Source organism: Fringilla coelebs (genome assembly GCF_963513975.1).
Source record: "Fringilla coelebs genome assembly, chromosome: 12".
NCBI classification, from domain to species: domain Eukaryota; kingdom Metazoa; phylum Chordata; class Aves; order Passeriformes; family Fringillidae; genus Fringilla; species Fringilla coelebs.
Window position 1 is genome coordinate 3,628,953 of NC_140038.1, and position 26,366 is coordinate 3,655,318.

The 26,366-nt window shown below is 59.4% G+C and overlaps 1 protein-coding gene across 1 annotated transcript; it reads left to right on the top strand.

Moving 5' to 3' along the window:
* Window positions 1-26,034, top strand: CSPG4 (chondroitin sulfate proteoglycan 4). The gene is made up of 10 exons (XM_084213979.1): window positions 1-325; window positions 12,175-12,338; window positions 13,618-17,196; window positions 17,495-17,974; window positions 18,339-18,515; window positions 21,331-21,529; window positions 21,697-21,831; window positions 21,968-22,122; window positions 22,951-23,134; window positions 23,331-26,034. Exons 1-10 carry the CDS (start codon window positions 235-237, stop codon window positions 25,232-25,234), a joined length of 7,068 nt encoding a protein of 2,355 aa, XP_084070105.1. The 5' UTR covers window positions 1-234; the 3' UTR covers window positions 25,235-26,034.
* Window positions 26,035-26,366: the final 332 nt, after the last annotated feature.

Below are 26,366 nucleotides of genomic sequence, written 5' to 3' on the forward strand. Positions count from 1 at the left end.
AGGCTGCTTTCAGGAGCGGGTGTGGGTGGCGAGGGCCTCTAGCTCTTTAAGAGGGAAAATTGGGGTTGTAATCTGAGCGAAATTCTCCTTTCTGACAGGCGGGAGAAGTTGCAGGTCCCTCCCTCGCTCCGCTTTATTAAATATAGTAGTAGCGGGAGCCCTGGGCTGGAGCAGGCGCCGGCCGAGGCTGTGCCGTCCCGGAGCCCTCGCCGCTGCCGCAGCCCCGGGGACGCGATGGGTGCCCGAGGTGGCATCGCCACCGTGCTGCTGCTGCTGCTGCTGGCCGGCCACCCCCGGCCCCTCAGCGCGGGACCCCCGGCCGGAGGTGAGTCCCGTCCCCACCCCGAGAGTGACGGCTGGGAAATCCCTGGGGATAATCCCGTTCCTGGGAGAGCTGGGGAGCGCTGCGGACGTGGGTGACCCACGGCTGCGGGCTGTCCCTCCGCGGGGTGCTGTGCCAGGCTGGCAGGAGCGCTGTGCTTTGGGGCAGGGCGTTTGGGGGAAGCCGAGGCAGGGAGAGGAGCGGCTCTCCGGGCCGTGGTGCCTCGCTGGGAGCTTTCGGCAGGGCGCACGGTGTGTGTGTGTGCGCTCCGCGTGGGATGCGCCTCGGAGCGGCTTCGCTCGGCGCCAGGGCAGCCGGCCGGGCAAAGGCACCGCCAAGCCCGGCGCCACGGGGAGGGAGCTCGCCAGCCCTCCCTGCCCATGTTTGGCCTGGCCACGGGAGCCGACTGCGAGGGCAGCCCCTCTTCACCCCGGGAGTCGCGGGTGTGTCCCCTCCCGGGCTGTCCGTGCTGCGGTGGCTGGCGGTCCGGGGCGAGGGGTGAGTGAGTGGCTCGCTTTTCCCAGCAGCACGGCCCCAGAAGGGTTGTGGGACCATCCCTGCCGTGCCAGGGCAGCGGGGACCAGCTGGGGCTGAGGGTGCCCCCGTGGTGGCACAGGGCTGGCCGCACAGGGCGCGGCAGCTCCGGCGGGATTCATACAGAGGTGCGGGATTCATACCCAGTTTTCGCCATGGAGCGGCCAGGTTTGCACACCCAGCTCTCGTCACGGACGTGTGTCCAGCCTCAGCATCCTGCCAGCTGTCCCACAGCCCGGCTCCCTCCCGGCTCCCTCCCTGCCTCAGCGGGCTCTGTTCCACCAGGACGGGTCTGACCCTCCAAGCTGTGCCTGGGGTCTGACTGGGCACCGCATAAGCATCTGCAGCTTTGAACGTGAGGGGCGTTTCAAAAGCACTTTCACGTCCCTAACTCACCCCAAAAATAATTTATAATTTCACTGAGCAGTGTCTCTTCCCCAGACTTCCCCCCAGGGACCAGGACTCTGACCAGCCCTGAGGCAGGAGCTTGCTCCCGGCAGTTCCCAAAGGAATTGCTGAAAACCTCCAGTCTTTTGCTTCCTAACCATCTTCTGCATCCCATCCTGGGTCAGTGCAAGGAGGAGGATTGTCCCAGAGCCCAGCCTCGTGGCCCTCAGCACCTGCAGGGCTGCTGTTGGTCTCCTGCTGTCCCTGTTTCCTCCCAGAGAGCAGGTGGCCTCTGGGACATGCTCCTTTCATTACCTTAGGCCTTGTTCTTTCTATTTTTTGTCATGCACCAAAATAGGAGGGCGCCTGGCAAGCTGAGTGGAAAAAAATCCCTTTTGTTAATGAACAGAGTGGTCTCCTTCCTCTCAGCCCTGACCTTTCCATCCCAGAATGGGATTTCCCCACATGGATCTGTTGCTTGCGCGGTGTCCAGGGTGGGTCTGAGGGCTGCCCATGGCAATCCCAAATTCTTTCTCTCATGGGGAGAAACCCCCAAAAAACCCTGAAACCTCCATGGCTTTCACTGGCAGCCCCAGGTGACTCCCCCATGGCTGTTACACGGCTCTGGGGATCAGTGGGCCCCTCCCTGGTCAACACCTGGGGCTGGGGAGGAAAAGGGGTTTACTCCCATTTTCAAATGCTGGTGGCTGTTTCTGCCCTGGGCTGAAACAGATGTGCCAGCTGTGACCCTGTGGGTCTGGGCAGCAGCTTCCCACCACCCCCCTGCAGGTGAGAACATCTCTGCTGAGCCCAGCAGCACTCATTCCAGCTGTTCCCATGGGCTGCCCACCGTGGGACATCCCTGCCCATCTCCATCAGGGAGAGCCACGAGCAGCATGCTGAGCATGGGGCTGAGGTTTTTGGGGTGAAGCCTGTGTTCTGTGTTCCCTCCAAGCTCAGGTTCAGGAACCCGGGGCTTCCTGCCCAGCCCAGCATGGGAAGAGTCATCATGCACTTCATCAAATACAGGATTATACCAAAAAAGAAAAAACACTCATAAAACTTGTCCCTTTGACATCAGAGTGTGAAGCTTTCGTAAACTATTTTTCGACAGCCTGGCTCCCCTCCGGTTCCCAGTGAGGTCACCCACAGGCTGGGCTCCCCCTTCCCCAAAATCCCTGTTAGAGGAGGTTTGGAGAGAGGGGAGAAGAGAGAATTGGGTGTGTGGACTTCCCGCGAGCAGCGTTCACCCCAAGATTTCAGCAAGTGAGTGCCAAATAATGTGACACCCTCCAAAGTCTAGGCAGACCCCAGAGGCAGTGATGGGGTCCTGGGGAGGCAGGAGGGATACTGGCATGTCCAGGATCCCACCCATGGACAGGGAGCAGTGTCTGCCCTGGGGTGTCCATCCAGGATCCCTTCTGCTCTCTCCAGGTTCCTCAGCCCCACGGAGCCACCTCGGCTCTTCCTTTCCTCCACTTTTGGAAATCTGGCTGATTTATTCAAACTTTCTTTTTTATGGTCGCGCCACATGTTTTAAGGTCATAGCTCAAAGCAGCTGGAAAAGTTTCCAGCTGATGGGAAAGAACAGGAAAAATGCTGAAAAGGGGGGAGAACACAAACTGGTATCGTGGGAATCGGGGAGGAATATTCTTGTCTCACTCTTATATTTAGCAACAGAGAGCTGTGGGCAAAAATATAATAAGTGCATTCCTGCAGGATTGCAGGACAGGGTTAAGCTCGCCCCGAGGAGCTCGCGTCAGGTTGAAGGCTGGACAGGAACAGGGCCTGGGAGGCGGGAGCCTGCGTGCCTAAATAAAGCTCCAAGCACAGACTGTTCACAGCAGGCCTTGGCCCAGCCCAGCCTGGGCTCCCCGGGGCTGCTCCCTGGCCCTTTCCAGGTGCTGGGCTCGCTTTGTCTCCTTTTTGGGAAGGCTGAGTGTGAGCATCACCCCCAGCCTTCAGCTGGGAGACTCCTAGAAACTCCTGTGCCCTTCCCAGCTCTCACCTGGGCAGCCCGAGCCTCATTTGCCACCAGCCCCTTCCCCACACTGCATCTCCAAACCCCTGGGACACAGAGAGAGGAGGGTGCCCACCAGAGCTCCCAAATTCCCAATCCAGCCCTTCCTGAGCTCTCTCCATCGTGCCCTGTGTTTGGTTGGACGTTGCCATGCTGCCCTGGGATGGGACACCCCTCAGACCTAATAGATTGACCAATATACCAGAATATAGTTAGGTATTGTTATACGAGGATAATTTTTAATATAACATTAATATATTCTATGAAGCATAACCCCAGTACGTTCTCTGAAGTCAGAGAGCCTTTCACAAAGCCTTTGCTTGGCAAAACAGAGCTGAGAGTCAGGGCAGCACTGGGATCTGCAAAGCCAGGCTAAAATCCGTCGGAGCAGGGCTGCTGTAGCTCTTCCCAGCCCCAGGGCAGGGAGCATGCAGGTTTGCTGCCTGATTTGTCACCCATTGCCAGTCCTTTACCCTCAGGACAGACCAAACAGGGCCTCTCAGCTGGCATCAGGGTGGGGTGGGAGATGTTTGTGCCCTGAGCTGTGCATCCAGGAGGGTGATCAGTTCCCATTTTCCATCCCCGTTCCCTGGGTGTGCCGCCCATGGCTCCGGGCAGTGCCTCTGGGAGCTGCCCTGTGCCCAGGGGCTGCCTTGGCTGCCTGACAGCCCCAAAGCAGCCCTGAGAAGCGTGCCAAAAACTGCTGGGAGTGGAGAGAGTGATGGGGCAAACATGGTTTGGAGGTGGCGGGGCCCATCACGTGCCTCCCAGACAAGGAGACGGAGCAGCAACACGGATCCATCACCATGACTCACTGGCTGGGGAAGGAGCTGTGAGTCAGCTGGGGATGGCCCTGTGAATCCCCGCTGCTACTTTTGCCCAAGTCTTGGTTTTCTGGAAGTTGTTTTTCCTCTTTGCTGCAGGCAGGCGAGGCATGGGAGGGTTTGGAGTCACCGAGTGCTCGTGCTGATGGGTGCTCCCCATCCTCGACCATCTCACACCCCTGGCGGGCTGCAGCCCTGGCAGAGAGAGGGGCAGGCAGCAGGAATTTCCCATCCCCTTTTCCCAGCCTCCATCTGGGCTTCAGAAGGGCTTCAAGGTTTTCAGCATCCCATCCCACAGAAATTTCTGAGCCCACCAGGGTCATTTCCTCTGGGAGCTTGGGAGAGGAGAGGGAAGTCTTGGCCCGAGGTGGATGTGGCTGAGAAAGCCCTGCAGCCCTGGGAGGGGATGTGAGCACCGGCTTCCACACCCCCACAGCCCCCCCCAGCCGGGCCTCCCCCCGGGCCACAAATAGAGCAGGCATTTATTTTCTCTATAAACATCACCCCAGTGGGTGTTTCTCATGCATGGAAAAGTCAGGGATAGCAGGAGTGGGGAGGGGGACCTCTGGAAGGGTGGGGGAAGAGGAGAGGACAGGGCTTTCAGCTCTAGAAAGAGGGGAAAAGAAAACAATACTAATTTTCTTTGCAGACAGTTTAGTATGTCAGCCCCAGAGGAGCAAAAAATATCCTCTCTTTCCCCCATCCACGCTGCAAACCCCCATCTCAGTCCATGGAGACACTTTTCTCTGCCCCTCACAGCACTCAGCATCACCAAAAGCTCGTCCTGGCCGTGGTCCTTGGTGCCCTGTAGGGTGCAGGGCGCTGTGGGTGCTGCCTTGCCAGCACAACTGAAGCTGAACGGCCCCAATTTACACATTTCACACCACAAACGCACGTTTTCCATCCCTCTTGACACATTTCCCCATCCCTGGATGCTGCAATTAAGGCAAGCAGGTATCTTCTGGCAAGGTTTCAACGCTCCCGCTCCTGCTCATTCTTCCCCCACGATTTTGGCTGATAACTCCCCCCATCCCGGCACGTCGGGAGCCACTTGACACCAGCGGGGCTGGGAAACATCAGAGCCCGGGCGGCTGGAGCCGGCCCCTCTCCGGCGGGCTGTTTGTTGACAGCAGGCAGGATCTCTCCGGTAACACCGAGCCGCTCCAGGCGTGTCTGTGAGCGTCCCCTGGCCTGGCTCCTCCGGTCCCCCCGCCAGCTCCTTCCTCTCGCTGCGCCTGGGGATGGGCTTGGGAACAGGCACTGGCTCTGCTGGACAGGCAGGGATGGGGTTCAGGGATCTGCAGGTGGGATGTGCACCAGGTGCCCCACTCCTCCGGCACAGGGCTGGCCGGGACTGTCCCCTCCTGTGCCACCACGTGCCCTCCCTCAGCTCTGCTACCTTCTCCTGGCTGGGTGGGAAGCAGCTGGGGTAGGGAACACAGTGGCAGCGGGTGCCAGGATGTGCAGGGTGGAGCTGGAAAACCTGCCAGCCTGTGAGACAGGGGAAGAGGGCTTGGGGGAGAGAAAAAACCCGAAAAAATAGAACAAAACCCGACTTCGAATGGTTTGGAAACCACGTCCTCTGGGGCTGATACAGTATTTCCAGGCCAACTTCTCCTGGCAGCGGGAGCCTGAGTGAGCCTGAGTCACGCTGCAGGGGACGGCACAAAAGCCCCATTGAGCCTCCTGCTTCCCCAAATCCTCCCACTTTCTCTCCCCGCTTCACTTCCCAGGGCAAACACTCCCAACACTGCTTCCAGCCTGGGCTTATTCCTTCAGTCCCTCCGGAGCCATTGAGCCACACATCCTTAAAAGCTCTTCGTGCTGCTCCTGCTCCTGCCAGGCTTTGGGGGTGCTCGCTCCAGGGCCACAGCTCTTCCCAAAAGCACTGTGACCTTTGTGGGGGGGTTCAGGCTGGCTCCCAGCTCCTTGCCCTCCCCTCCAGGGCTCTGCATCTGGCCGAGCAGGAGAGCTCAGGAAATACCATCAGCTGTAGGGCTGTGCTTGAATCATCGTAAAACCATGCTGGATAAGCGATGGAGCTCTGGAGCTCTAGCCAAGCCTCCTGGACCCTGCTTTGTGGCCTCCCTGCTGTATCACAGCTCCTAATGCTGCTCCTTGAGGATGGGGAAGGCAGGCAGGAGCAGGCACAGGCGCTGGGCAGGGCTTGTGAACTGGCAGGACACGGGAGGGTACAACCAGCCCCCTCCCAGACAGCACAGAATTAGCAGGGGGCACGTTTTCATGTTTTCCCCTGACCCCAGAGTCCGTGGGCTGTAAAAAGGCTGTTTTTCCCCAAAGCTGTCAGGCTGGGGACGGCGAGAGCAGAGCAGCTGGCCGGGGAACGGGGGAGAGGAACTGAAGGAATAAACACAGGAGGAGGGGTTCAAAGCAGCGTGCTGCAGCCAGAGGCCACCCGGGTGGGATGGGGGCGAAGCAAAGCACCCCTGGCCAGGACTCTCCTCCCACGCCCAAAACAAGGGCAATGGCACTTCTGGTGGTCGGCAGACCTGGGAAGGTTACCAGAGCTGGGGAGGTGACCAGCCACGGCTTTCCTGGTGGTTTTGTGGGTGCTGCTTTCCAGCAATGCTTTTCCAGGGTGCTGGCCAGCGCTCCTGGAAAGCGCCGGCCCCTGGGAGCCCCGCCGGGAGGGAGGGCCAGATGGAGGGGGGGAGGCGAGAACCGGAGCACTGATTCCCATTGCCGGGGCTGGAAAAGCACGCACAGCCCTGGCTCAGGATGTGGGAGCAGCAGTGCCTGGAATCACTGGGACTGGGGATAAAAGGAAGAGTCCTCCTGCGTGCCAGGAGCTATCCCAGCAGGGATGGATCTGTGCCTCTGACACCCCATCCCATAAATCCTGAGGCAGAACCCCGGGCTTTCCTGGGGCAGGCACAAGGGGGCTGTGCTGTGATCCCCGCTGGGTTTCAATGCCCTTGCTGCGGACTAAACCCAGCTCATCCCCATTGCACTGGGGTTTCTTTGCTGTGGAGACCCAGAGGGGTGCTCAGCTCGGGTCTCAGGGCATGTCTGAAGCAGCTGCCCCCCATTTGTCCCCCCAGTAAAGCCACAGCCAAAGCTGAGGGCTACCGTGTTTGCCTTAACCTCCTCGCAGGCTGCTCATTTCCTTCCCTGGCCATAAATAAAACCACACCGTAAAATGAAGGGAATGTGGAACATAATGAAGCCTTTCTCCAAAAGCCCATTGGATCCCTTCCTCCCGTGGCCCCTCCACTCTGTGTGGGGACAGGGGCCCAGCCCAGCTCCAGCTCCGGGGGGCTATAGGTCCCATTGGGCATCAGAGCCAGGCTGGGGACAAGGGACCCTGAGCCCCGGGACCACCCACGCTGGGCGCCGGTCCTGCCCACCCTGCCTGCGCTGGGAGCGGGGCGGGAGCCTTGAGCACACACTGCGGGGGGAGCAGGAGGGGACCGAGCTGCCGAGCAGCATCCCCAGCGCTGGGCAGCCACCCCCCAGCCCCTCCGGTGTTCACATCGCCCAGCCCCTCTGCTGTTGGCATTCCCCTGAACCCCTCCGCTATTTTCACCCCTCGAACGTTTACGTCCCGCCGAATCTCTCCGGTGTTCACATCCCCCAGCCCCTCCGCCCTTTGCACAGCGGGTGGGGGTGCAGCACAACGAGGCTGGCAACGGGTGACCCCACTACCTTAAAAGTTACACGAATTTAAAAAAAAATATCCCCAAACAATTCCGAGGGCCTCAAAACCGGCTGCGGAGAAGGATTGCAGCAGGCTGCCCTTGCGGCAGCGCCCCAGCAGCGGGCACAGCGCAGGGGCCGCTTGTTGGCACAGTGGGGCGGGCAGGAAGGAGGGCAGCCGGCGGGCTGGGCTGCACCAGCGGCCGCACAAGCCCGGGGCTGTTCGGGCAACAAGGAGCTTTCACTCCCCGGCTGTTTTTCCACCGTTGGAAAAGCGGTGTGGCCGGGGTGGGAAGCGGCTGCGAACACAGGGAGCCTTTCAGGGGGGCGCGTGTGTCTGCACGGGGCTCTCCTGGCACCGCTGCGGTCATTAAAGAGCGGCTTTAATGAATTCCAGTCCCCTCCCTGCAAACACAGCCGGCCACCGGCCCTGGCCCCCACCTGCCCCACCGCAGCCTGAATGGAGCCTTGTTGAGCATCCAGCCCCTCCCCGGCTCCACGCCCCGATCCCCGGGCAGGGTTCGCTCCGCTCCTTCCACCTCAGCCTCGGCGTCCTCCCGTGGCCAGAGCGATGGGGGACCCTGCAGCCCCTCAGGGTTGTACCCGGTGCTGCTCCTCTCGCCGCCCAGAATGCAGCTGGGCTGGGGATGCTCCAGGCTGGGGTGGGAGCTTTGGGGCAGGGCAGCAGCCCCCCAGCAGCTCCCGTGCCCTCCCACACCTGCCCAGGACTGTCCCTGCTGCCGAAACCCTCCGTGCCCAGGGCTGGTCCTCTCTGCGCTGAGCTTTCCGAGCATTTCCCTTCGCCTGGGCCCGGACTTGGCTCCTTCCACCTCCTACGTGCAGGGAAGGAGGTGGGAGAAGTTTCTGTGCTGAGATGCGTGTTTAAAACACAAAGGAGAGCCCAAAACAGCCTCGCTGAGCCCCAAACACTGGGAGAATGGATGGGGATCTTCCCCCGGGCTCTGCTCCTGCTCCCCCAGTCGGAAAATCCCTGAACACCGAAAAAGCAGCCGCTGGAGAGGCCGGACCAGCCCTGTTTCCAGCAGGGGAAGAGGGCCAGAGCTGCCGGGCCCGACGCGTGGCCGGCGGCCGCCGGGGCAGGGCCGGCTCGCACGGAGCCCTCGCTCTTTGCCGGCCCCGGGAGCAGCCCCGGACCTCGCTCCCAGAGCCCTGCTTAGAGCTTTTGGCTCATCTCCTTGTTTTTTTCAATGCAAAGAAAACCACCCCAAACCCAAGTGACACTGCAGTCTGTAATCTGCCGGCTGCTGGCTGGCTGCTCGGAAACTGTGACGGAGGCTCCTCTCGCCTCGTCAACGCCTTTCAATCGGCTTGGCAAGGCTGGGATGGTGATTTCCTGTGGGACGCAGCAAGATGGGAATGTCAATTGCTTTTATCCGGGGTGAGTGGGACATCCGGGGTGTCCACTCCAACCCCTGGCCAGGATTTGGGGACCTCTTGCTCCCCATGGCAGGAGAGGAGGGCCCCCCTTGGGCATCTGCATCCAGGGATGAGGGGCACGACACTCCTGTGGTATGATCATGGCTGCCTTAAATCACTTGAGATAGGTGCTTTTGGGGTGTGAGAACTCATCCCAGGAGCTCACCTGAGCCTGCCCAAGATGGGCATGGGTGCCTGGAAGTCCCTGCTTGCTCCAGGTGATGGACCAGGATGGGGCACCCTGTCCCATGGAGGCTTCTCCAGAGCAAAATGCATTTGAAAAGAACTCAAAAAAATCCATGTTTTCTGCGTCTTTTCCAAAGTGGAGGGCAAGGAAGAGGGGAGATAGAGGTGAGAAGCTGCATGTCCCTTGTGAAAGTGAAATGTCACAGGCCAAGTGGCTTCACATCCTGGCTGGGCTGATGAGGGAGGAGGAGAGTGGCCCTGAAATAGAGCAGGAATTTGGGAGGACAAACAGCAGTAACTGCCTCTGCTGCCAGAGAAAAATTACAGCACCTCCTGGGTCCGGGCAAGGTCCTTCCTCCTCCCCAACAAACAGCACCACTCCCCTAGGCATCCGCACCTCTGGGAGCTTTTTATTATTAGTATTTTATGAGAGAAGACGGAAAACATTTCTTTGGTAGAGTGCAGGCAGGACAAAATGTGCTGGCTGCAGGAGCTGGTGCCCCCTGGCACACTGGAAAACAAGCTGGTCGTGCTGGAGCAGCCCCAAACCCTCATCCCCAGCACCTCCAGCAAGACACTGCCCAGCCCCTGGGTGGGCATGGGAGTTGCTGGTGGGTCCAGCCCAGCCAAGCTTTCCCTCCCTGTGAGAGCAGCCACTCAGTGCCCATCTGAAAAACATTTTTGAATTAGGGGAAGCTGCTAAAATGTAGCAAAATCCCAGTGGGAGCTGGAGCATGGAGCATGCAGAGGGAAGCCAGCACATAATGTCCATGGATGTCTCTGGGGACCACGTGTGCACGCATGTGTGCCTGTGGTTGTGCAAGGAGGGACAGGAACGTTCCCTTTTCCACTGTGCCACGTCACTCCTGCTCAGCAAGCCCCGGGACAAGGCGGTGCTGAGAGCCCCAGCACCCACCACCGCCCTTGGCCGCTGGGCAAGGCTGGTTTTGCTGGGACCAGGGGAAGGAGGGAGCAGGTCAGGGAAGGACAGAGCCCTGCAGAGAACAGAACAGCTCCTCTGAGTCACTGGCTGGGCTGCAGAGGACAAGGAAGCCAAAGTGCCCCATGCCAGCAGCAGGCACCATGACAGCCTTGCCCTGGGCTGGGCAAAGGGCTCGGTCTTACAGCAAAGGGCAAATATTTCCATGGTGCCATTTCCTCCCTGTCCAGAGCGGGTGGGGTGATGGTCCTTGCAACACCCACGTCATCCTCCCAGACCACAGGGGAAAACTGAGGCACTTTCTTCTGCTGCCAGTGGCAGGAAATGATTTTTTGTGGTGTCCTAGACAAGGAGGTCTCCCCATTCCCAAAGGGTTCAGAAAAGCTTCCCCCATGCTGGGCACTGCAGGGCTCAGCCCTGAAGAAAATGGGAAAAGCTAAATCAGAGCGCTCCAGCTCTGTCCCTGCCACGCCAGCTTTTGCCATCACCTCTAAAGATGTTCCCCTTCCAAATGCCTCAGTGACTGTGGCTGTCCTGCAGGGTTGGGTTTGCACTCAGTGCACCACCCCGTGAGCAAAGCCTGCATTGCCCATTCCCAGCCTGGTCATCCCACGGAAATTTGGGCAAGAGGAAAATGCATCCAGGGAAGCAGTTGTAAGAGCAGATGTGGGTGTTTACACCCAGACCTCACTGTGCAGAAGATTGGTGTCGCCCCAGCATCCAACATTCACCCCTGCCTCCTCCAAAAGACATCAGGGGCTGGGACCCTCAAAACCAAAATCCTGTTCTTGTTCAGCAAGACAGATCTGGGAGCCCAAACCTAAGTGTAGGTCTGGAACTGGGTGGATCTGCTAAGTGCTCTAGTAAAGCACAGCAGGAAAACTTCACACATATAAACTCCAGCAGAGCCTGTGACTACATATGGACTGAAAATGTGCATTTGCCCCCGTCCCTGACATATCCTCCCCAAACATTTCCAGCTTACAGGGCTGCAGTGTTTATGCTTGAGCACAGAGTTTTGCCACGGGCTGAGCTGGAGCCAAGCAGGATGGGTGGCTGCAGGCCCCAGCCACACACACAGTTAACATGTGTGAGATGCACATGCATGCATTGAGTCAGCTAAAAATGAAAAGCGCTCTAAAATTAAAGCCTGGCCGCTCCCTGTACTCTTAATCCTGCACTCTTCTGCCTCTGCCCTGTGACACAGTCTGTCATTTCATGACCACATGCCATTGAGCTGAGTCCTCCAGGGCTGATGCATACTGGGTGTTGAACGTGTTCCAGCTGCATCTCCAGGTGCCCGCTTTGAGCCAAGGTTTCCATCCACTCTCACATCCACCTATGGATCGCTGGCACTCCTGTTTATTCCGCCTGCAATGAGGAGAAACACAGTTCCTTTAATCAGAAGGTACTGGGGCCCTGCCACAGGTTGCCCAGAGAAGCTCTGGCTGCCCCATCCCTGGAGGTGTCCAAGGCCAGATTGGACAAGGGCTTGGAGCAATCTGGAATAGTGGAAAATTTCTGCATCTTTTCCAAAGTGGAGGGCAAGGAAGAGGGGAGGTAGAGGTCAGAAGCTGCAGGTCCCTCGTGAAAGTGAAATGCTACAGGCCATAGCAGGGGACTTGGACTAGATGAGCTTTAAGTTTCCTTCCAACCCAAGCTCATTCCAGGATTTCTTTAGGAAAATCAGAAAAACAGACTCCCCCACGGGTCTTTTTAGGCTGCTGGACTCCAGTAACCTGTCAGATGGCAAACAAGGGAAGGGCTGATGGCTGGGCTCGGGAGGCTCCATAACCACAGCACCCACCTGGACAGGGCTTGCAGGAGGCGTCCCTCCCTGCCTGACCTTTCTCCCTTCTCTCCCCAGCCTCTTTCTTCGGGGACAGCTTCGTGGAGATGCCGCTGGCGGACGCCTCGCGCACGGTGCGGCTGCGGCTGCAGCTGTTCACCAGCCAGGGGAACGGGCTGCTCTTCCTGGCTGCCGGCCAGCCCGACCACCTCCTGCTCCAGCTGCAAGCCGGCCGCCTGCAGGTCAGCACCCCCTCCTCTCCCTGGGCTGGGGTCTCTGTCATGGCTTAAGTGTAGATATATGGGAGTGTGATTTCACAGAATCACAGAATGATGAGGGTGGAAGAGACCTCCAGGATCATCGAGTCCAACCCATGCCCTAACACCTCAACTAGACCATAGCACCAAGTGCCATGTCCAGGCTTTTTTTAAACACATCCAGAGATGGTGATTCTACCATCTCCCTGGGAAGAGCATTCCAGTGCTTTATTATTCTTTCAGTGAAAATTTCTTCCTAATATCCAACCTATCCCTTCCCTGACGTAGCTTGAGACTGTGTCCTGCTCACTTCCTCCAGTGAGAGGATGAAGGGGCAGCCCAGCTGCCAGGATCCCTGACAGAGCTCCAAGAGGAGAGTGGACACAGTCTTGGAAGACTTGGTTAAATACAGAGAAGCAGGCTCCATCTGGGGAAGCTGCTCACCCGCTGCCTGGGTGATGCTGGGGTTGGTCACGGGGGCACCCTGACACTGGCACCCCGTGTGCATTGTGTGGTCAGACACGGTGCACAGCACCCTCAGATGTGAGGGGGTGAGACGAGAGGATCCAGGGAAAGAAAAGATCTCCCTCGTCCCAACAGGAACATGGGAAGCAATCAAGACAGAGCAATAAAATTCCGTGTTGTGGTAATAGTGTTTGCATCTACCATGAAGGCAAAGGGCAGGGAGCATCGAGGCACATGTCCTGCCTCTCCTGCAGCCTGGGCCGGGCTACCAACCGCATTAAACCAAAGCAGAAGAGCAAGCGAGCCACTGGCCAGAGGTGTCCCTAATGCAGGCCATGTGTCTCACCAGCCAACCCTCTACTTAGGCAGGCTCCAGGCTGCTGCCCACGAGGAGCAAAGCCTGCTATTTCCCCTGCCCGTTCCCAGGGAAAGGGCTGGAAGCAGCCCAGGTTGCAAGGATGGAGGGCAGTGGGCAAGATAGGGCAGGGAAGAAGAGCCAGCATTTGGCAGGGCTGCTCTTGTCAGGGGAGAGGGAAAAGCCCAGCTGTGGAACTGGGAGGTGGAGGACCCCAGCCCTGAGACTGGGGTTTGCTGAGAATGAGCGAAAAAGGAGAGAAACTCAGAGAGCAGGACAAAGAGGGCAGGCCCATGGGGAGGAGGAAGGAGGAGCACATCCAGAGGTGGAGGAATGAACAAGGGACCAAAACCCTTGTGAGCACCTGGGTGTGGATCTATTCAGGTGCTACTGGAAGGTGGAGAGGTCCCACTTGAGCTGAGGGTTTTGTGTCTTTCCCTGCAGGCCAGGCTGCAGCTGGGCTTGGAGGAGGTGACCTTGCAGTCCCCAGCAGGGCTGCAGCTGGATAACCTGGCAGTGCACGACGTGGAGCTGCTGGTGGAAGACGGCAGGATGACGCTGACCATCGACGGCCTCTTCAACAGCTCTGCAGACATCGCAGGGCCAGCAAGGGAGCTGGACATCCAGTACGGCCTCTATGCCGGCGGGATAGGCAGGCTGGACCTGCCCTACCTTGCCGAGGCCAGCCCTCCCTTCAGGGGGTGCCTTCACTTGGTGACATTCAACGGCCTGGATGTCCTCTCCCATCTGTCTGCTGATGGCAGCTCCAAGACCTTCCACCACGTCCAGGAAGGGTGCAGCACACAGTTCTCTGCAGAGCCTGAGGACCCATTTGGGTTCCCGGGGCCACACTCCTATGTTGCTTTTCCCACCTGGGACGCAAGGCAGGAAGCGACCATCGAGTTTGTGATAACGACGAGCATCACCCAGGCACCCCTCATCTACCACGCAGGGCTGGAGAATGACTTCTTCTACCTGGAGATCTCCAACGGGCGCCTGAGAGGGTTTGTGGAGAAGGGGAACGGCGTCATCGTCCTGCACAACAACGTCTTCATCAGCGACGAGCAGCAGCACTATGTCAAGGTCCACACGGACATCCACAAGTTTGAGATCCTGATCGATTACTACGCTTCATCCACATCCAACCGCGGCATCAACAACTACCTGGACCTTCAGGGAAACCTCTTCATTGGAGGTATGGATGAAAAAGCTTTGCAGAGGCTGAGGGAGCACCATCTTTCTTTCATCTCGTTGTGGACCATGACCAACCACTCGTTTGTTGGCTGCCTGGAGGACCTCCGGATAAACCTGCAGAGGAGGAGCCTGCAGGATGCCGTCATCACAAAGGACATCACAGCAGGCTGTGGGAAGCAGGACCACTACTGGGACTATGAGGAGGTGTATGAGCAGGACGAGGCATCCACTTCCCCACCTCCAAACGGCTTTTCCGGAGCACCGGGCCTGGTGGTGGAACCATGCCGGCCCGACAGCAGCTTCCCACCCGCCTTTGCCAACATCAGCAGGCTGCTGCACGTCAGCCCTCTCATCGTCTCTGAAGGGGGCATGGCCTACCTGGAGTGGAAACACGCCCAGCCTACGGTAGACTTGAGCCTGGCCAACATCCGTCAGTCCCAAATCCTCTTCAGCATCACCGGTGACCCCAGGCACGGCCAACTGGAGCTGGACATTCCCGGGTCCAGGAGCAGAAGGAAGTTCACCTTGTTAGACATTGTGAATCGGAAAGTCAGGTATGTCCACGATGGCTCCGAAGGGCCCATGGACCAGCTGATGCTGGAGGTGACAGTGACCACCCAGCAAGGGGTCCCAGAGTGCCTGCGGCAGGGGCAGGTGTACCTGCTGCCCATCATGATCAACCCTGTCAACGATGCCCCACAGGTGATCTTCCCCCGTGGGAACCACATGACAATCCTGAAGCACACACGGAAGCACCTGACCACCGACATCCTGCAGGTCCTGGATGATGACTCGTCCTGCGATGACCTCGAATTCCAGCTGCACGGTCAGCAGATGGAGGAGGGCTACGTGGAGCTCGACTTCCACCCTGGAGTGCCCATTGAAGAGTTCTCCTGCAGGGACCTGGAAGCTGGCAGCGTAGTCTATGTGCACCAGGGTGGGACAAACTTACAGCTCACCTTGCAGGTGAGTGATGGCGCCGTCCCGAGCCCCATTGCCACCCTGAGGATCCTGGCCATTGATCCTGACATCCGCCTGCTCAATAACACCGGCCTCTCCCTCTCCCAAGGAGGGGCGGCGCGCATCACCACAGCCAACCTGTCCGTGGAGACGAACGCCGTGGAACAGCGGGTCTCCATCCTGTACGTCCTCACGGAGCCTCTGAAGTATGGTGAGGTCCAGAAGCAAGGGAGCATGGGAGGGGAATGGAAAAAAGTCGAGTCCTTCCACCAACAAGACCTGGAGCAAGGGCGCATCCAGTATTTTAGCACAGACCCGGAACACCGTCTGGAAGACAGCGTGGAGGAGGTGAGATTCAAAGTACAGGTGGGGCAGAAGGTCTTGCCAAACAACACCTTCCCCGTACGGATTAAAAGAGCCACCATTAAGATGAGGACCATGGCTCCCCTCCAGATGAAGAATAAGCGGCACAGAAATATCACCAGCAAGGAGCTGGAGGCAATGCTGGAAGATCCAAACTCTGCCCCAGTTCCCTTCCGCTACATGATCGTCCAGGCTCCCAAAAAGGGAAACCTGGAGCTGCTTGGTAACAGGCTGACTGAAGGCTTTGGATTTAGTGAAGAGGACCTGCAGGGCAACCACCTGAGCTACAGCGTGACCATCAGGAACTCCCAGCAAGCTGAGGACTTCTTCCAGTTCCGCGTCCACGCTGGTGAGCGGCACTCGCCCGTCTACACCTACAGAATCAGCATTGGTGGGGACCCCGATGCACCAAATTTGACCAACGTGCTCCTGACCGTGCCGGAAGGCGGACAGGCCGTCATCTCCAAGGATCACTTGTTTGTGCAGAGCGTGAACAGCATGGACTACGTCTATGAGGTGATTGAGGGGCCAGCGCACGGCAGGCTGGCCTGGGCTGCGTCCCACGGCTGGGCCTCCCGAGAGGAGATCACGGAGTTCACCAACGACGACATCCTGCAGCGCCGGCTGCTGTACCAGCACGATGACTCCGAGACGCTGGAGGACGACATCCCCTTCGTGGCCGTCAGGCAGGGCGAGGGCAGCGCCGGGTCTGAGGCCGAGGAGGTGAGGGGCGTTTTCAGGGTCTCCATCCAGCCCGTCAACGACCACAGCCCTGTCCGGGCAGTGAACAGAGTCTTCAACGTGGTGCGCCACGGGCAGCACCTGCTGACCACCGACCACATTGCCTTCACTGACAAGGACTCCGGCTTCTCCGACGCGCAGCTGGTGCTGACCAGGAAGGACATCTTGTTTGGGAGCATTGTGTCTGTGGATGACAGACGCCACCAGGTCTACCGATTCACGCAGGATGACTTGAGGAAGAAGAAGATCCTCTTTGTCCATTCCGGGGCTGACCGGGGCTGGATCCAGCTGCAGGTCTCGGATGGCCTCCACCAAACCACAGCCCTCCTGGAAGTGCAGGCATCAGACCCCTACATCAGAATTGTCAACAACACTGGTCTGGTCATCCACCAGGGCACCCAAGGGAGCATTGACTCCTCTGTCCTCAGCCTGGAGACCAACATGGACATCAGGTCAGATGAGGAGATACGGTTCCTAATAACCACCCCCCCAAGGTGGGGGACCGTGCTGAGAGGGGAGCAGCCGGTCATGGCCTTCTCCCAGAGGGACCTGCTGGCAGGAGAGATCTCCTACCACCACAACGGGAGCAGGAACACCCGGGATGAGCTCCAGTTCACTGTAGAAGCAAATGAGGTGGCGGTGGAGGACACACTGTCCATCAGCGTGTTCTTGGACACCCATCCCAGCCCCCTGAGCATAGTCAACCACAAGGAGATCTATGTTTTCCAGGGGGAAGCAGCGGGGATCAAGGAGGAGGACTTAATGGTGAGTATCCCCTTCTCTAGTCAATCCCCATGCCTGCATGACTTCCCTGGCCACCAAACCAGGATAGCCACCCATGGGACTCCGTTTTACTCCCACCTGCTCGGGGCCAAGGCCTGTGTGAGGCTTTGCCCAGGAGGCAAAGAGAGAGGGCTCCAGGCATGGCCTCAGTGAGGTGGTTCTTGCAGTCCATCCCACAACAAGGCTTTGAGGGATTGATTGCACAGCGGGCTGGCTGTGGGGCAGCCCAGCCTCAGTTACCAGCCCTCCCACTCATGCCTCATCTCCCCCACACTCCCAGGTGACCCACGAAGAGATACCTTCCCAAGACATAGTCTACCTGGTGAGCAGCCCCCCAGCCTCCGGCTTCCTGGCAATGCTTCAGCACAGCCAGGACATGAACGAGCAGCCCAGCCTGGACCCCATCCAGTCCTTCACCCAGGAGGACATCAACAGTGGCAGAGTCCTCTACCTCCACTCCAAGGCCAACGAGGAGCGTGACCAGTTTGTCCTGGACGTCACCGCCCGCAGTGCAGACCCTCTGGAGGGGGTGGTGGTCAGCCTGGTTGTGCTGCCCATCACCGTGCCCTTGGATGTCCACAACATCACGGTGCCTGGAGGCGGCTCTGCCGCCATCTCCTCGAGCATCCTCCGCATTCCCAACGCCTACTACCCGGCTCTGGGTGTGGAGTTCAGGGTGCTCGAGCCCCCCCGGTTTGGCACCCTCCTGAGCAGCCAGCGGCCCGAGCAGGGCGGGCTGCACAGCTTCACCTGGAGCGAGGTACAGCACCCACCTGCCCACCAGGCTGCTTTCCCGAGGGTTTGGGGAGAGCCCGGGGTGGTCTCCAGCCCCCAGCCACACTGGGAGGTTGGGGAGGGCTGCAGGAGTCCTCTCCCCATCGGAAGGGATGGAGGCGTTTGGGGTGAGGGGTTTGTTCTGCAGCCCCAGGTACGGGATAAAGGATACGGGGTGGGGATGCAGGCAGAGCACCCATGCTGGGCTCCAGGTCTGCTTCCCACAGAGAACCCACAGGGCTACCCTTGAGCTAGTGGTGGGTTGCCATCATCCTCCCGGGACGGTTCAGGGTCACCTCCCCAGAGGGGCCGGTGGATCCGTGGAGGATCACCTGGTCCTTGCCCCGCAGGTGGAGAACCAGCAGATCCAGTACAGGCAGGATGGTCGCCGATCCCTCGCTGACAGTTTCACCATCCTGGCCAACGCCTCCGAGGTATCCCGACAGAGCCACCCCCGGACTCTGTTCATCACCATCCTGCCCCGCAGCACCAAGGCGCCGCGGCTGAAGGTCAACGCCGGTTTGCAGGTGAGGCTGGGAGGCCGCGGGGAGGGAACCAGCGTGGGCACCCCCGCACCCGCGGTCACCCGCCCCGCGGAGCTGCGGCTCGGCGGAGCCGGGCTGCCGCCCAGAGGCGGACCGGGAGGAATGGGAAGGGAGGAGCGTTTTCCCGCCGGGGCGAGGCTCTGGAGGAGGCGGAGAGCGAGCTGTGCTCGCCCCGAGCCCGTCCCGCCCCGCCGCTGGTGCGGGGAGCGGCCGCGAGGTGGGAGCATCTCCCCGCAATGCCAGCGCTGCCACGGCGGCAGCGGCGGCGCCTCCGCAGCCCCTGCCCGCCGGATAATCCCCGGCAGATCCACGAGCAGCCTGCCCGCTTTTCACCAACACAGGCTGCAATTACTCGGTCATCCGGGCAGCTTTCACACCTCTCTTTACGTCCATCCCAGAAAACCGCAGAAGGGAAGAGGTCTCACCTGCTGCTGAACTCCCACCTGCTTCCAACCCCTCCCTGTCCCATTCAGGGTCACTAATGCAAAAGAATTTAGTGGGAAACGCAGAAGCACAATCATCCCTCCCCCACCCCCCTACACCTACTTTCACTATCCCAGATCTGGGATTTCCCAGGCTGGCAGCTGGAAAGCAATCTGCTCCATGGGGATCATCACACAGTTGCCTTGGGAAGGGTTCTGGGAGTCTGGACTCTTGAGAAGATGCCCAAGGGGAAAGGGGCTGCCCTGCCTTGCCCCAGAGACAGCCGTTTTGAGGGATGTCTGGGAGGTACCCCCAGCCCCAGCTCTGTGCCTGCCCCAATTTTCCCCCTCCAGCCCAGGAAGCTTCTGACCAAATCCCTTCTGTAGGCCTGCCTCACCTGGGCCAAAATTCAGGGAGAAGTTGACTCCTCAGGGAGAAGCTGGGCCTGTGCCAGCCCCTTTTCCCCACTCCAGACATCCAGTATAAGCATGGCCTTCCCTTCCCCCCAGCCATCATGTGAAGAATAAGGGTGAAAAGACAAAAAAACCTCCTAAAATTAAACTCTGAGGCAGCAATTTGTCTGCCTTTCCATGGGAATCCCTTAGTACCCTGGGAAGAGTGACCACAGCTGCCCAGAGGAGCTCTGGAGCAGGGAAAGGCTTCCTTCCCCCAACGGGAACGATGGGAGAGGCTCAGCCCTGCCGTGTTTGTGCTCTGGTGAGGGATGACTTCAGTGTTTAAAGGTCAGGCCAGGCCCGGGAGAGGGATTGCACAAAGGTTTCCAGGGATGCCGAGGGACAACAGGCTGGGTCTAGACCCCAAAGTGGAGCCCCTCGGGAAGGAGCAGCGGTTTTTGGGCCGGGTCTGAAGGAAGGATGGCTGGATGCCACCGAGGCAGAGGCTTCCACCGCCCTGCAGCGCACGGCCACGCTCCCGGCGCTGCTCCGCCACCTCCCCGCGCGCTGTCCCCGGGAGCCGAGGCGACACGGAGGCTGAGCAAACACAAAGAGCCGAGGGAGCGAGCACAGAGCCAGGGGAAGGCTTTAATAATTCAGGGAGGGCGAGGAGCAGGGAGAAATGGGTCAGCTCCCACAGCGCGGGCTCTGGGCCGGCAGCAGAGCTGCTCCAGCCGCTCTGACTGTCCCTTCCCAGGGGACAGCGGTGCCCCAGGGCTGCCAGTCCCCCCTGCTTTGCCCACAGGGATTTTCTTTGGCTCCAAGCCCCCGGTGGGACTGCAGTTCCAACTGCTGTGGGTGCTGGGGAGAGGAAGCAGCCCAAAAAACTCAGTGAAGCTCCCGTCCCGGCTGTGTGTCCAGCAGCACTTCCCCCACCCTGCCTCTCCAAAGCTGTGTTTTCCAGCCTGCCTCTGCCATCCCGTGGGGACTGCTGAGGGATTTAATTTCTCTGTCGGCACCCACACCCACTCAAGCAATGTTTTGGGTTAGGCCAGCTGAAAACAGCAGAACAGAGCTCATCCAGCAGAGCACCTCCTCCAGCGCCTGCCTGGGTGTTGTCCTGCAGATTCCTGAGATGCAGATTTCCAAGGTCCCGGCCTCATGATGCTGTGGGATGCTGCACATCCCACCCCTCCACCCCACGTGAGCCGTGGCACAGCTCCATCCATGCACCCCATGACTTCCAGGCATCCTGAGGGCAAAGGGCAGCTCTGGGCTGTGTGGGCAGAACCTGTTTGGCAGCACAACATTCATCCCTGTGGTCTGCCAAGATGGGGATGTGGCGCAGGGTCACGAGCAGGGAAAATTGTTGCCTCCAGCTGGAGAAGGGAGATGCCAAAGCTTTGGGGTGGCAGTGTTCCCACGGGAGGGTCAGCACCACTGGATGGGAGGAAGTGGTCCTGGGAAATTCCTCAGTGGCTCTGAAGTCAGCCACATATTTGTCATTCCTGGAGGGTTTGCTGGGACAGCGGGCCTTGCTGCAGCCTTGTGAGGGGGCGGTGGGATGGGAGCTGGTACGGGAGCAGGAGTGAGGAGAAACACCCAGCCAGGGAGAGACGGGGCTGCTTGTGCACCCCACTAAAACCCCTTCCCTGCAAAGCAAGCTCCCAAAGGCACAGCCCCTGCCCCAGGGCACCGTGCCCTCTTCCACTTCCAGGAACTGGGGAAACTGAGGCACGCTTGCCCTCCAGCACACGCCGCAGACCCAGCTGTGTGGCACGTGCTGGCAAACACGGCAGCGGTGACGCAGGGCTGGGCAGAGGCCAGAAGATGGAGGCGTCCCCAGGACGCAGACAAGGCGCCCTTGTTGGGCTGGGATGTGCTCTGGCACCCAGCAGAGCGGTCTGAGCTGGGGTGGGAAAAAGGGGAGAGGTGCCGGGGGTCTGGCAGGGGGATTTCAGCCTCTCCCTGTGCCCCAGCTGCGGGAAGGTGCCACGGCTGTTCTCAGCCCCCACATCCTGAGTGCTGAGGATGAGGACTCCCCAGCAGAAGAGGTGACTTACTCCATCCAGCCCCCGGCCAACGGGAAGGTCGTGCTGAGGTCAGCGCCCGGCACTGAGCTCCAGAGGTTCACCCAGGCCCAGATTGACAATGGCCTCGTGCTCTTCGTGCACCAAGGTAGGGCAGGACTGAGGTGCCCCAGGCCCCTGCACCACCCCAGGGTGATGGGGACACTGTGCCACCACAGGGGATGCCAACCCCATCCCAAAAAATCCCTAATGGGTTAATGGGGAGCTGCATCTCCTCTGGCCCCCACAAGTGCCCCAGGTCTGTGCTTCCCGCAGGACCCCTGGACGGCGGCTTCGCCTTCGATCTGTGGGATGGTGAGAACCTATCTCCTGGGCATTTCTTCCTCATCAGGGCCCAGAGAGAGCCCATCATCAGCCTGGCCAGGAAGCAGAGCCTCACTGTCTGCCCAGGTGGGTACCAGCCCATTCTGCATCCTCATCCAGTTCAAATGGGGCCCCCTTGGGACTCCTGCTGAGTGCCCCTGGCAGAGGTTGCCGGTGGGTGGCAAGGTGACTGGTTGAAATCCATCCTGGATGTGTTTTCCAGGTGCCCTGCAGCCCATCACCAGCCAGAACCTGCAGGCAGTGAGCAACAGCCCCACCAGCTCCACCACTCTGTACTACAGCATCGAGCAAGCCCCGCGCCTGGGCAGGCTGACCACCTCAGAGGGGGAGGAAATCAGGAACTTCACCCAAGCCCAGGTGAGATTTCAATTCCTCCAGCCCCTCAGAAGCCCAAACACGGCCCTTCACCACCCCCACCACACATGGGGGTCCCAGTCTGAGCCCACTGCCACCGCAGGCACCCGATCCCAGGCAGGAGACAGCACAAGGCTCCAGCCCTGCTGTGACTTTCCCAGCTCTGCCAGCAGCTGCTAAGAGGGATTAAGAGCTGCTGCCCCAGCCTTGGATTTAGCACTGGGGGAGGCTGAGGGAGCTATAATCCCTTTTCCTAGGCCATCCCCCTGCTGCAGAGCCAGCCAGCCTGGCTGCTGCTGAAGGGAAGAGCCAAGCATGATTTTTTCACCCCTGCTCTGAAAAAACCTTTCTCCTGCGGGGCCAAATTTTGCAGGGCCCAGCAAGGATTTATTTTATTCCATCACTCAGAGACACATAGGTTTACCCTCCCTGGAAGCTCCTCTGTGCTATGCTCATCCTCAGAAGATGCTGAGTAATCTCAACCCTTCCTCTGAGCATCAGTTCCCCTGTTTGCTGGGAGAAACATCACAGAGTCACAGAACAGTTTGGGTTGGAAGGGCAATATAAGGTCTCCTTGTTCCCCCCCTCCACGGACAGGGACCCCTTCTACTAGGGCAGGTTGCTCCAAGCCCTGTCCAACCTGGTCTTGAACACTTCCAGGAACAGAGAAGCCACAATTTCACATCCTGGTCAAGCAACACCATGAGCTCTCCATGGTAACTACCGTGCCATGGCTAGTGAAAATCCCCATTTCTTACCTAATTAGAGCTTGGTTGCTCCATCCCAGAGCCAAGACAGGAACTGATCAAGGGGTTTTTTTTTAATTTTCAGGTGGACAGCAAGCTGATTTTCTACCAGCACGAGATGCCAGGCCAGCCCTTCTGGCTGGCCCAAGATGCCATCCGCTTCCGTGTGGTCACTCCCACGACCATCTCAGATTCTTTCATCCTCCTCGTCCTGATCTCCTTCGAGGAAAATTGTCCCCAGCGCTTGACTCAGCTTTGGAAAAACGCAGGTAAGGGTAGGATGGAGAAGCATGGGACAAACCAGCTCTGCAGGAGAGCTTGTTTGTCTGAAGAAGACAAATGCATTGTTTTCCATGGCTGATACATTACATCAGACATCTAAAACTGCATCCAGTTCCTTCTTCCATCATTGCAACAAACTCTGACCAACTTTCATTAGTTGATTTTTATCCCTTTTCTCGCCAGGTCTGCAGCTCACAAGGGCTCAGCAGGCTGAGATTGACACCTCGGTGTTGGATGCCTCCAACCTCCTGAGCCGAATCCTGGTCCCTGAGAGGGCTGGATATGATGTTGTCTTCCTGGTGACAGAGCCACCAGCTCACGGACAGCTCTTGGTGGCCGGTGTGCCCCTGGAGCAGTCACGGCCCTTTTTCCTGCAGTCAGACCTGGCAGCGAGGCGTTTGGTGTACGCCCATGGTGGGGACAGCGTCTCCAAAGACCACTTCAGTTTCAAGGCGTGGCTCCAGCCCCAGGAACAGCGGTCTGTCCGTCCTCCACAGGATGGGGTGGTCATCTCTGAAGCATTCAACATAACAGTGACCAGCAGCGCCGCGTCACCGCGGGTGGTGAAGCGGCAGGAAGTGCTGCAGGTCCCGCCAGGCTCCGTGGTCACCTTGTCACAGGAGTACCTGGATGTGGCAGACGCGCTGGTGTCCCCACAGGAGATGGTGTACAGCGTCCTCCAGAGACCCCTCTCTGGCCACGTGGCCAGCGCCCACGACCCACGGGAGCCCATCGGCCGCTTCACCCAGGCGGATGTCAATGCTGGCCGCGTGGTGTTTGCTGCCACTGGCAGCCGTGCCCCAGGCTCCTTAGTCCTGAGGCTCTCCAGCGGCCACCACCCACCCATCCAGACCTCACTGGAGATCGAGGTGCTGCCTGTCCTGAGCACCACTGCCAGCCCAGTGGTGCTGGAGGTGCCCCAAGCCCTGAACAGGGCCCCCGTGTCCCAGCATCACCTGCTGGGCGCCGCACCACGAGGGGCAGGTAATGTCCTGTACAGGATCACCAGGGAGCCCAGGTTTGGGCAGGTGCAAGTCAACCAAAAGCCATCACGGGGCTTCTCACAGAAGCAGCTGGACCGCAGGGAGGTGACGTTCACCTTCAGCGACCTCAGGTCGCCTGAGGACGACTTCCAGTTCGTTGCCATTTCGCGGGCAGGAAACAGGACCGGCGTGGTGAACGTGACCGTGCGTGCTGCGGTGAAGACCCGAGCGGGCGGCCTGTGGCCCCGAGGCGCCACGGCCCTCCTGGACACCAGTGTCCTCGATGCCAGTGAGCTGGCCAACCACACCAAGAGCGTGCCGGTCTTCAAGGTCCGCAGGGCGCCCCGTGCCAGCCGTCTTGTGAGGGTATCCAGGGATCCAGGACAGCCCACCTCCCCCGTGGAAACCTTCACCCAGAGTGAGCTGGAGCAGGGGCTGGTGGGGCTGGAGGTGCTGGATGCTGGGGACACCCAACAACCCCTGCAGAGGGACAGCTTTATCTTCGAGCTGGTGGCTGATGGCGTGCCGCCGGCGCTGGCGTCCCTGGAGTACGGCATCGAGCCCTACAATGCCTCCAAATCCTACGGTGTCACCCTGCTGACAGTCCCGCTGGCACCCTCACCCCCAGTGCCCCGTGGCACGGCGCGGAGCAGCCCCAATGCCAGCGAGCTGGGCATGTCCCCCACTCCCTGGCTGGCCCCCGGTGCCACCACTAGCCCCAGCCCTGGGGCGGGGGGCACCTTCCTCAGCTTCATTGAGGCCAACATGTTCAGCATCATCATCCCCATTTGCCTCATTTTACTCCTGCTGGCCCTCATCCTGCCCCTTCTCTTCTACCTGCACAAGCGCAACAAGACGGGGAAGCACCACGTGCAGGGCGCTCCCACCGCCAAGGCCAAGAACGGGGCCGTGCCGGACCACGAGACCTTCCGGAGGACAGACCCCAGCCAAAGCATCCCCCTAACGACTGTCACCAGCCTGGAGGGCAAGGGCACGGGGCCCCCGCCCTCGGGCACGGGCTCTGGGGCACCTCCAGACCCCGAGCTCCTCCAGTACTGCCGGACTTCCAACCCCCCGCTGAAAAACAACCAGTACTGGGTGTGAAGGGCTCGGCTGCGGTGGCAGAGACCGCCGGGGCACCCAGCCCCTCCTGCAGCACCACCAGCCACCTCCTCCCGGCTCTCCTCCTCCTCCTCCCTGGGAGCTGGCATCCCACAGATGCAGGAGGGCCCTGGGGATACAGGGGCTGCTGCTCCAGCCCACCTTGTAGCCCCACATCTCATTTGGGGAGGGGAGGGGGGCACTGCATAAGCAACTGGGGACAGGCAAAATTCCTGAGCATCACTGGGAATTGCTGACTTTGGGTGCTCATTTGGGCCACCTGATGGAGGCCACAGTGCTGGGGGGCACCTGATGACACTGGTCCCCACAGAGCCACCCAGGCTGGTCCAGTGGTGGCTCCTCTGAAGGCAGCCCAGTCGCCACAGGGGTGCTTTTCACAGCTCTTGGTAAGAGAGGGAGGATGAGGAGCAGCTTGCGCTGAGTCAGGCTGGGGATGAAGCTGCCCAAATTCCCCAGGGCTAGGCGAGACACTGAGACACTGAGACACTGGAGCAGAGGCTCAGAAAATATTCTGTGGCCAATGCCAGGGGAATTTAGGAGTCCCTGCCCACTTGGAAAAATACCCACCTCGCTCTTTCTCTACTTGCCGTGTGCTGCACGAAGCCAATTGCACCGAGCCCCGGGGGGGGTTGCACAACAGGTAGGATTTGGCAGGGAGGGATGGCTGGAGCTCACCTGGGCAGTGTGAAACCAGAGAGGAGAGCAGAGAAGCGGAGCCAGCACGGTTTTCCACTGTATACTCCGGTATGGCAGAAGTAAACAGAATAAAGTGCCTTTTCCGAGGTGCATCACTGTTTTCCTAAGCTGTCTCCCTTGCCAGGCCTGTTTTAAGCTGCTGAGCAACATTTGGAGGTAATGGACCATATTCTGGGCTCTTGCTCAAATTTTCCCCAGCCTGGAGTCCTAAAAGCTTAAATAGAAACTGTCTGAGGGAGGGCAGAGGAAAAACTGAGCGCTGAGCTCAGGATGGGACCCAATAATAATACCCTGTGCTGCTCCAGCTGGGAATCTCATCACAGGGCACATCCTGCTCACACATGTCTGGTGGGAAGCTAACATGAGCCCCCAGGGACCACGGGGGACCACTTGCACCCCTCTCACCCAATCCAGACAA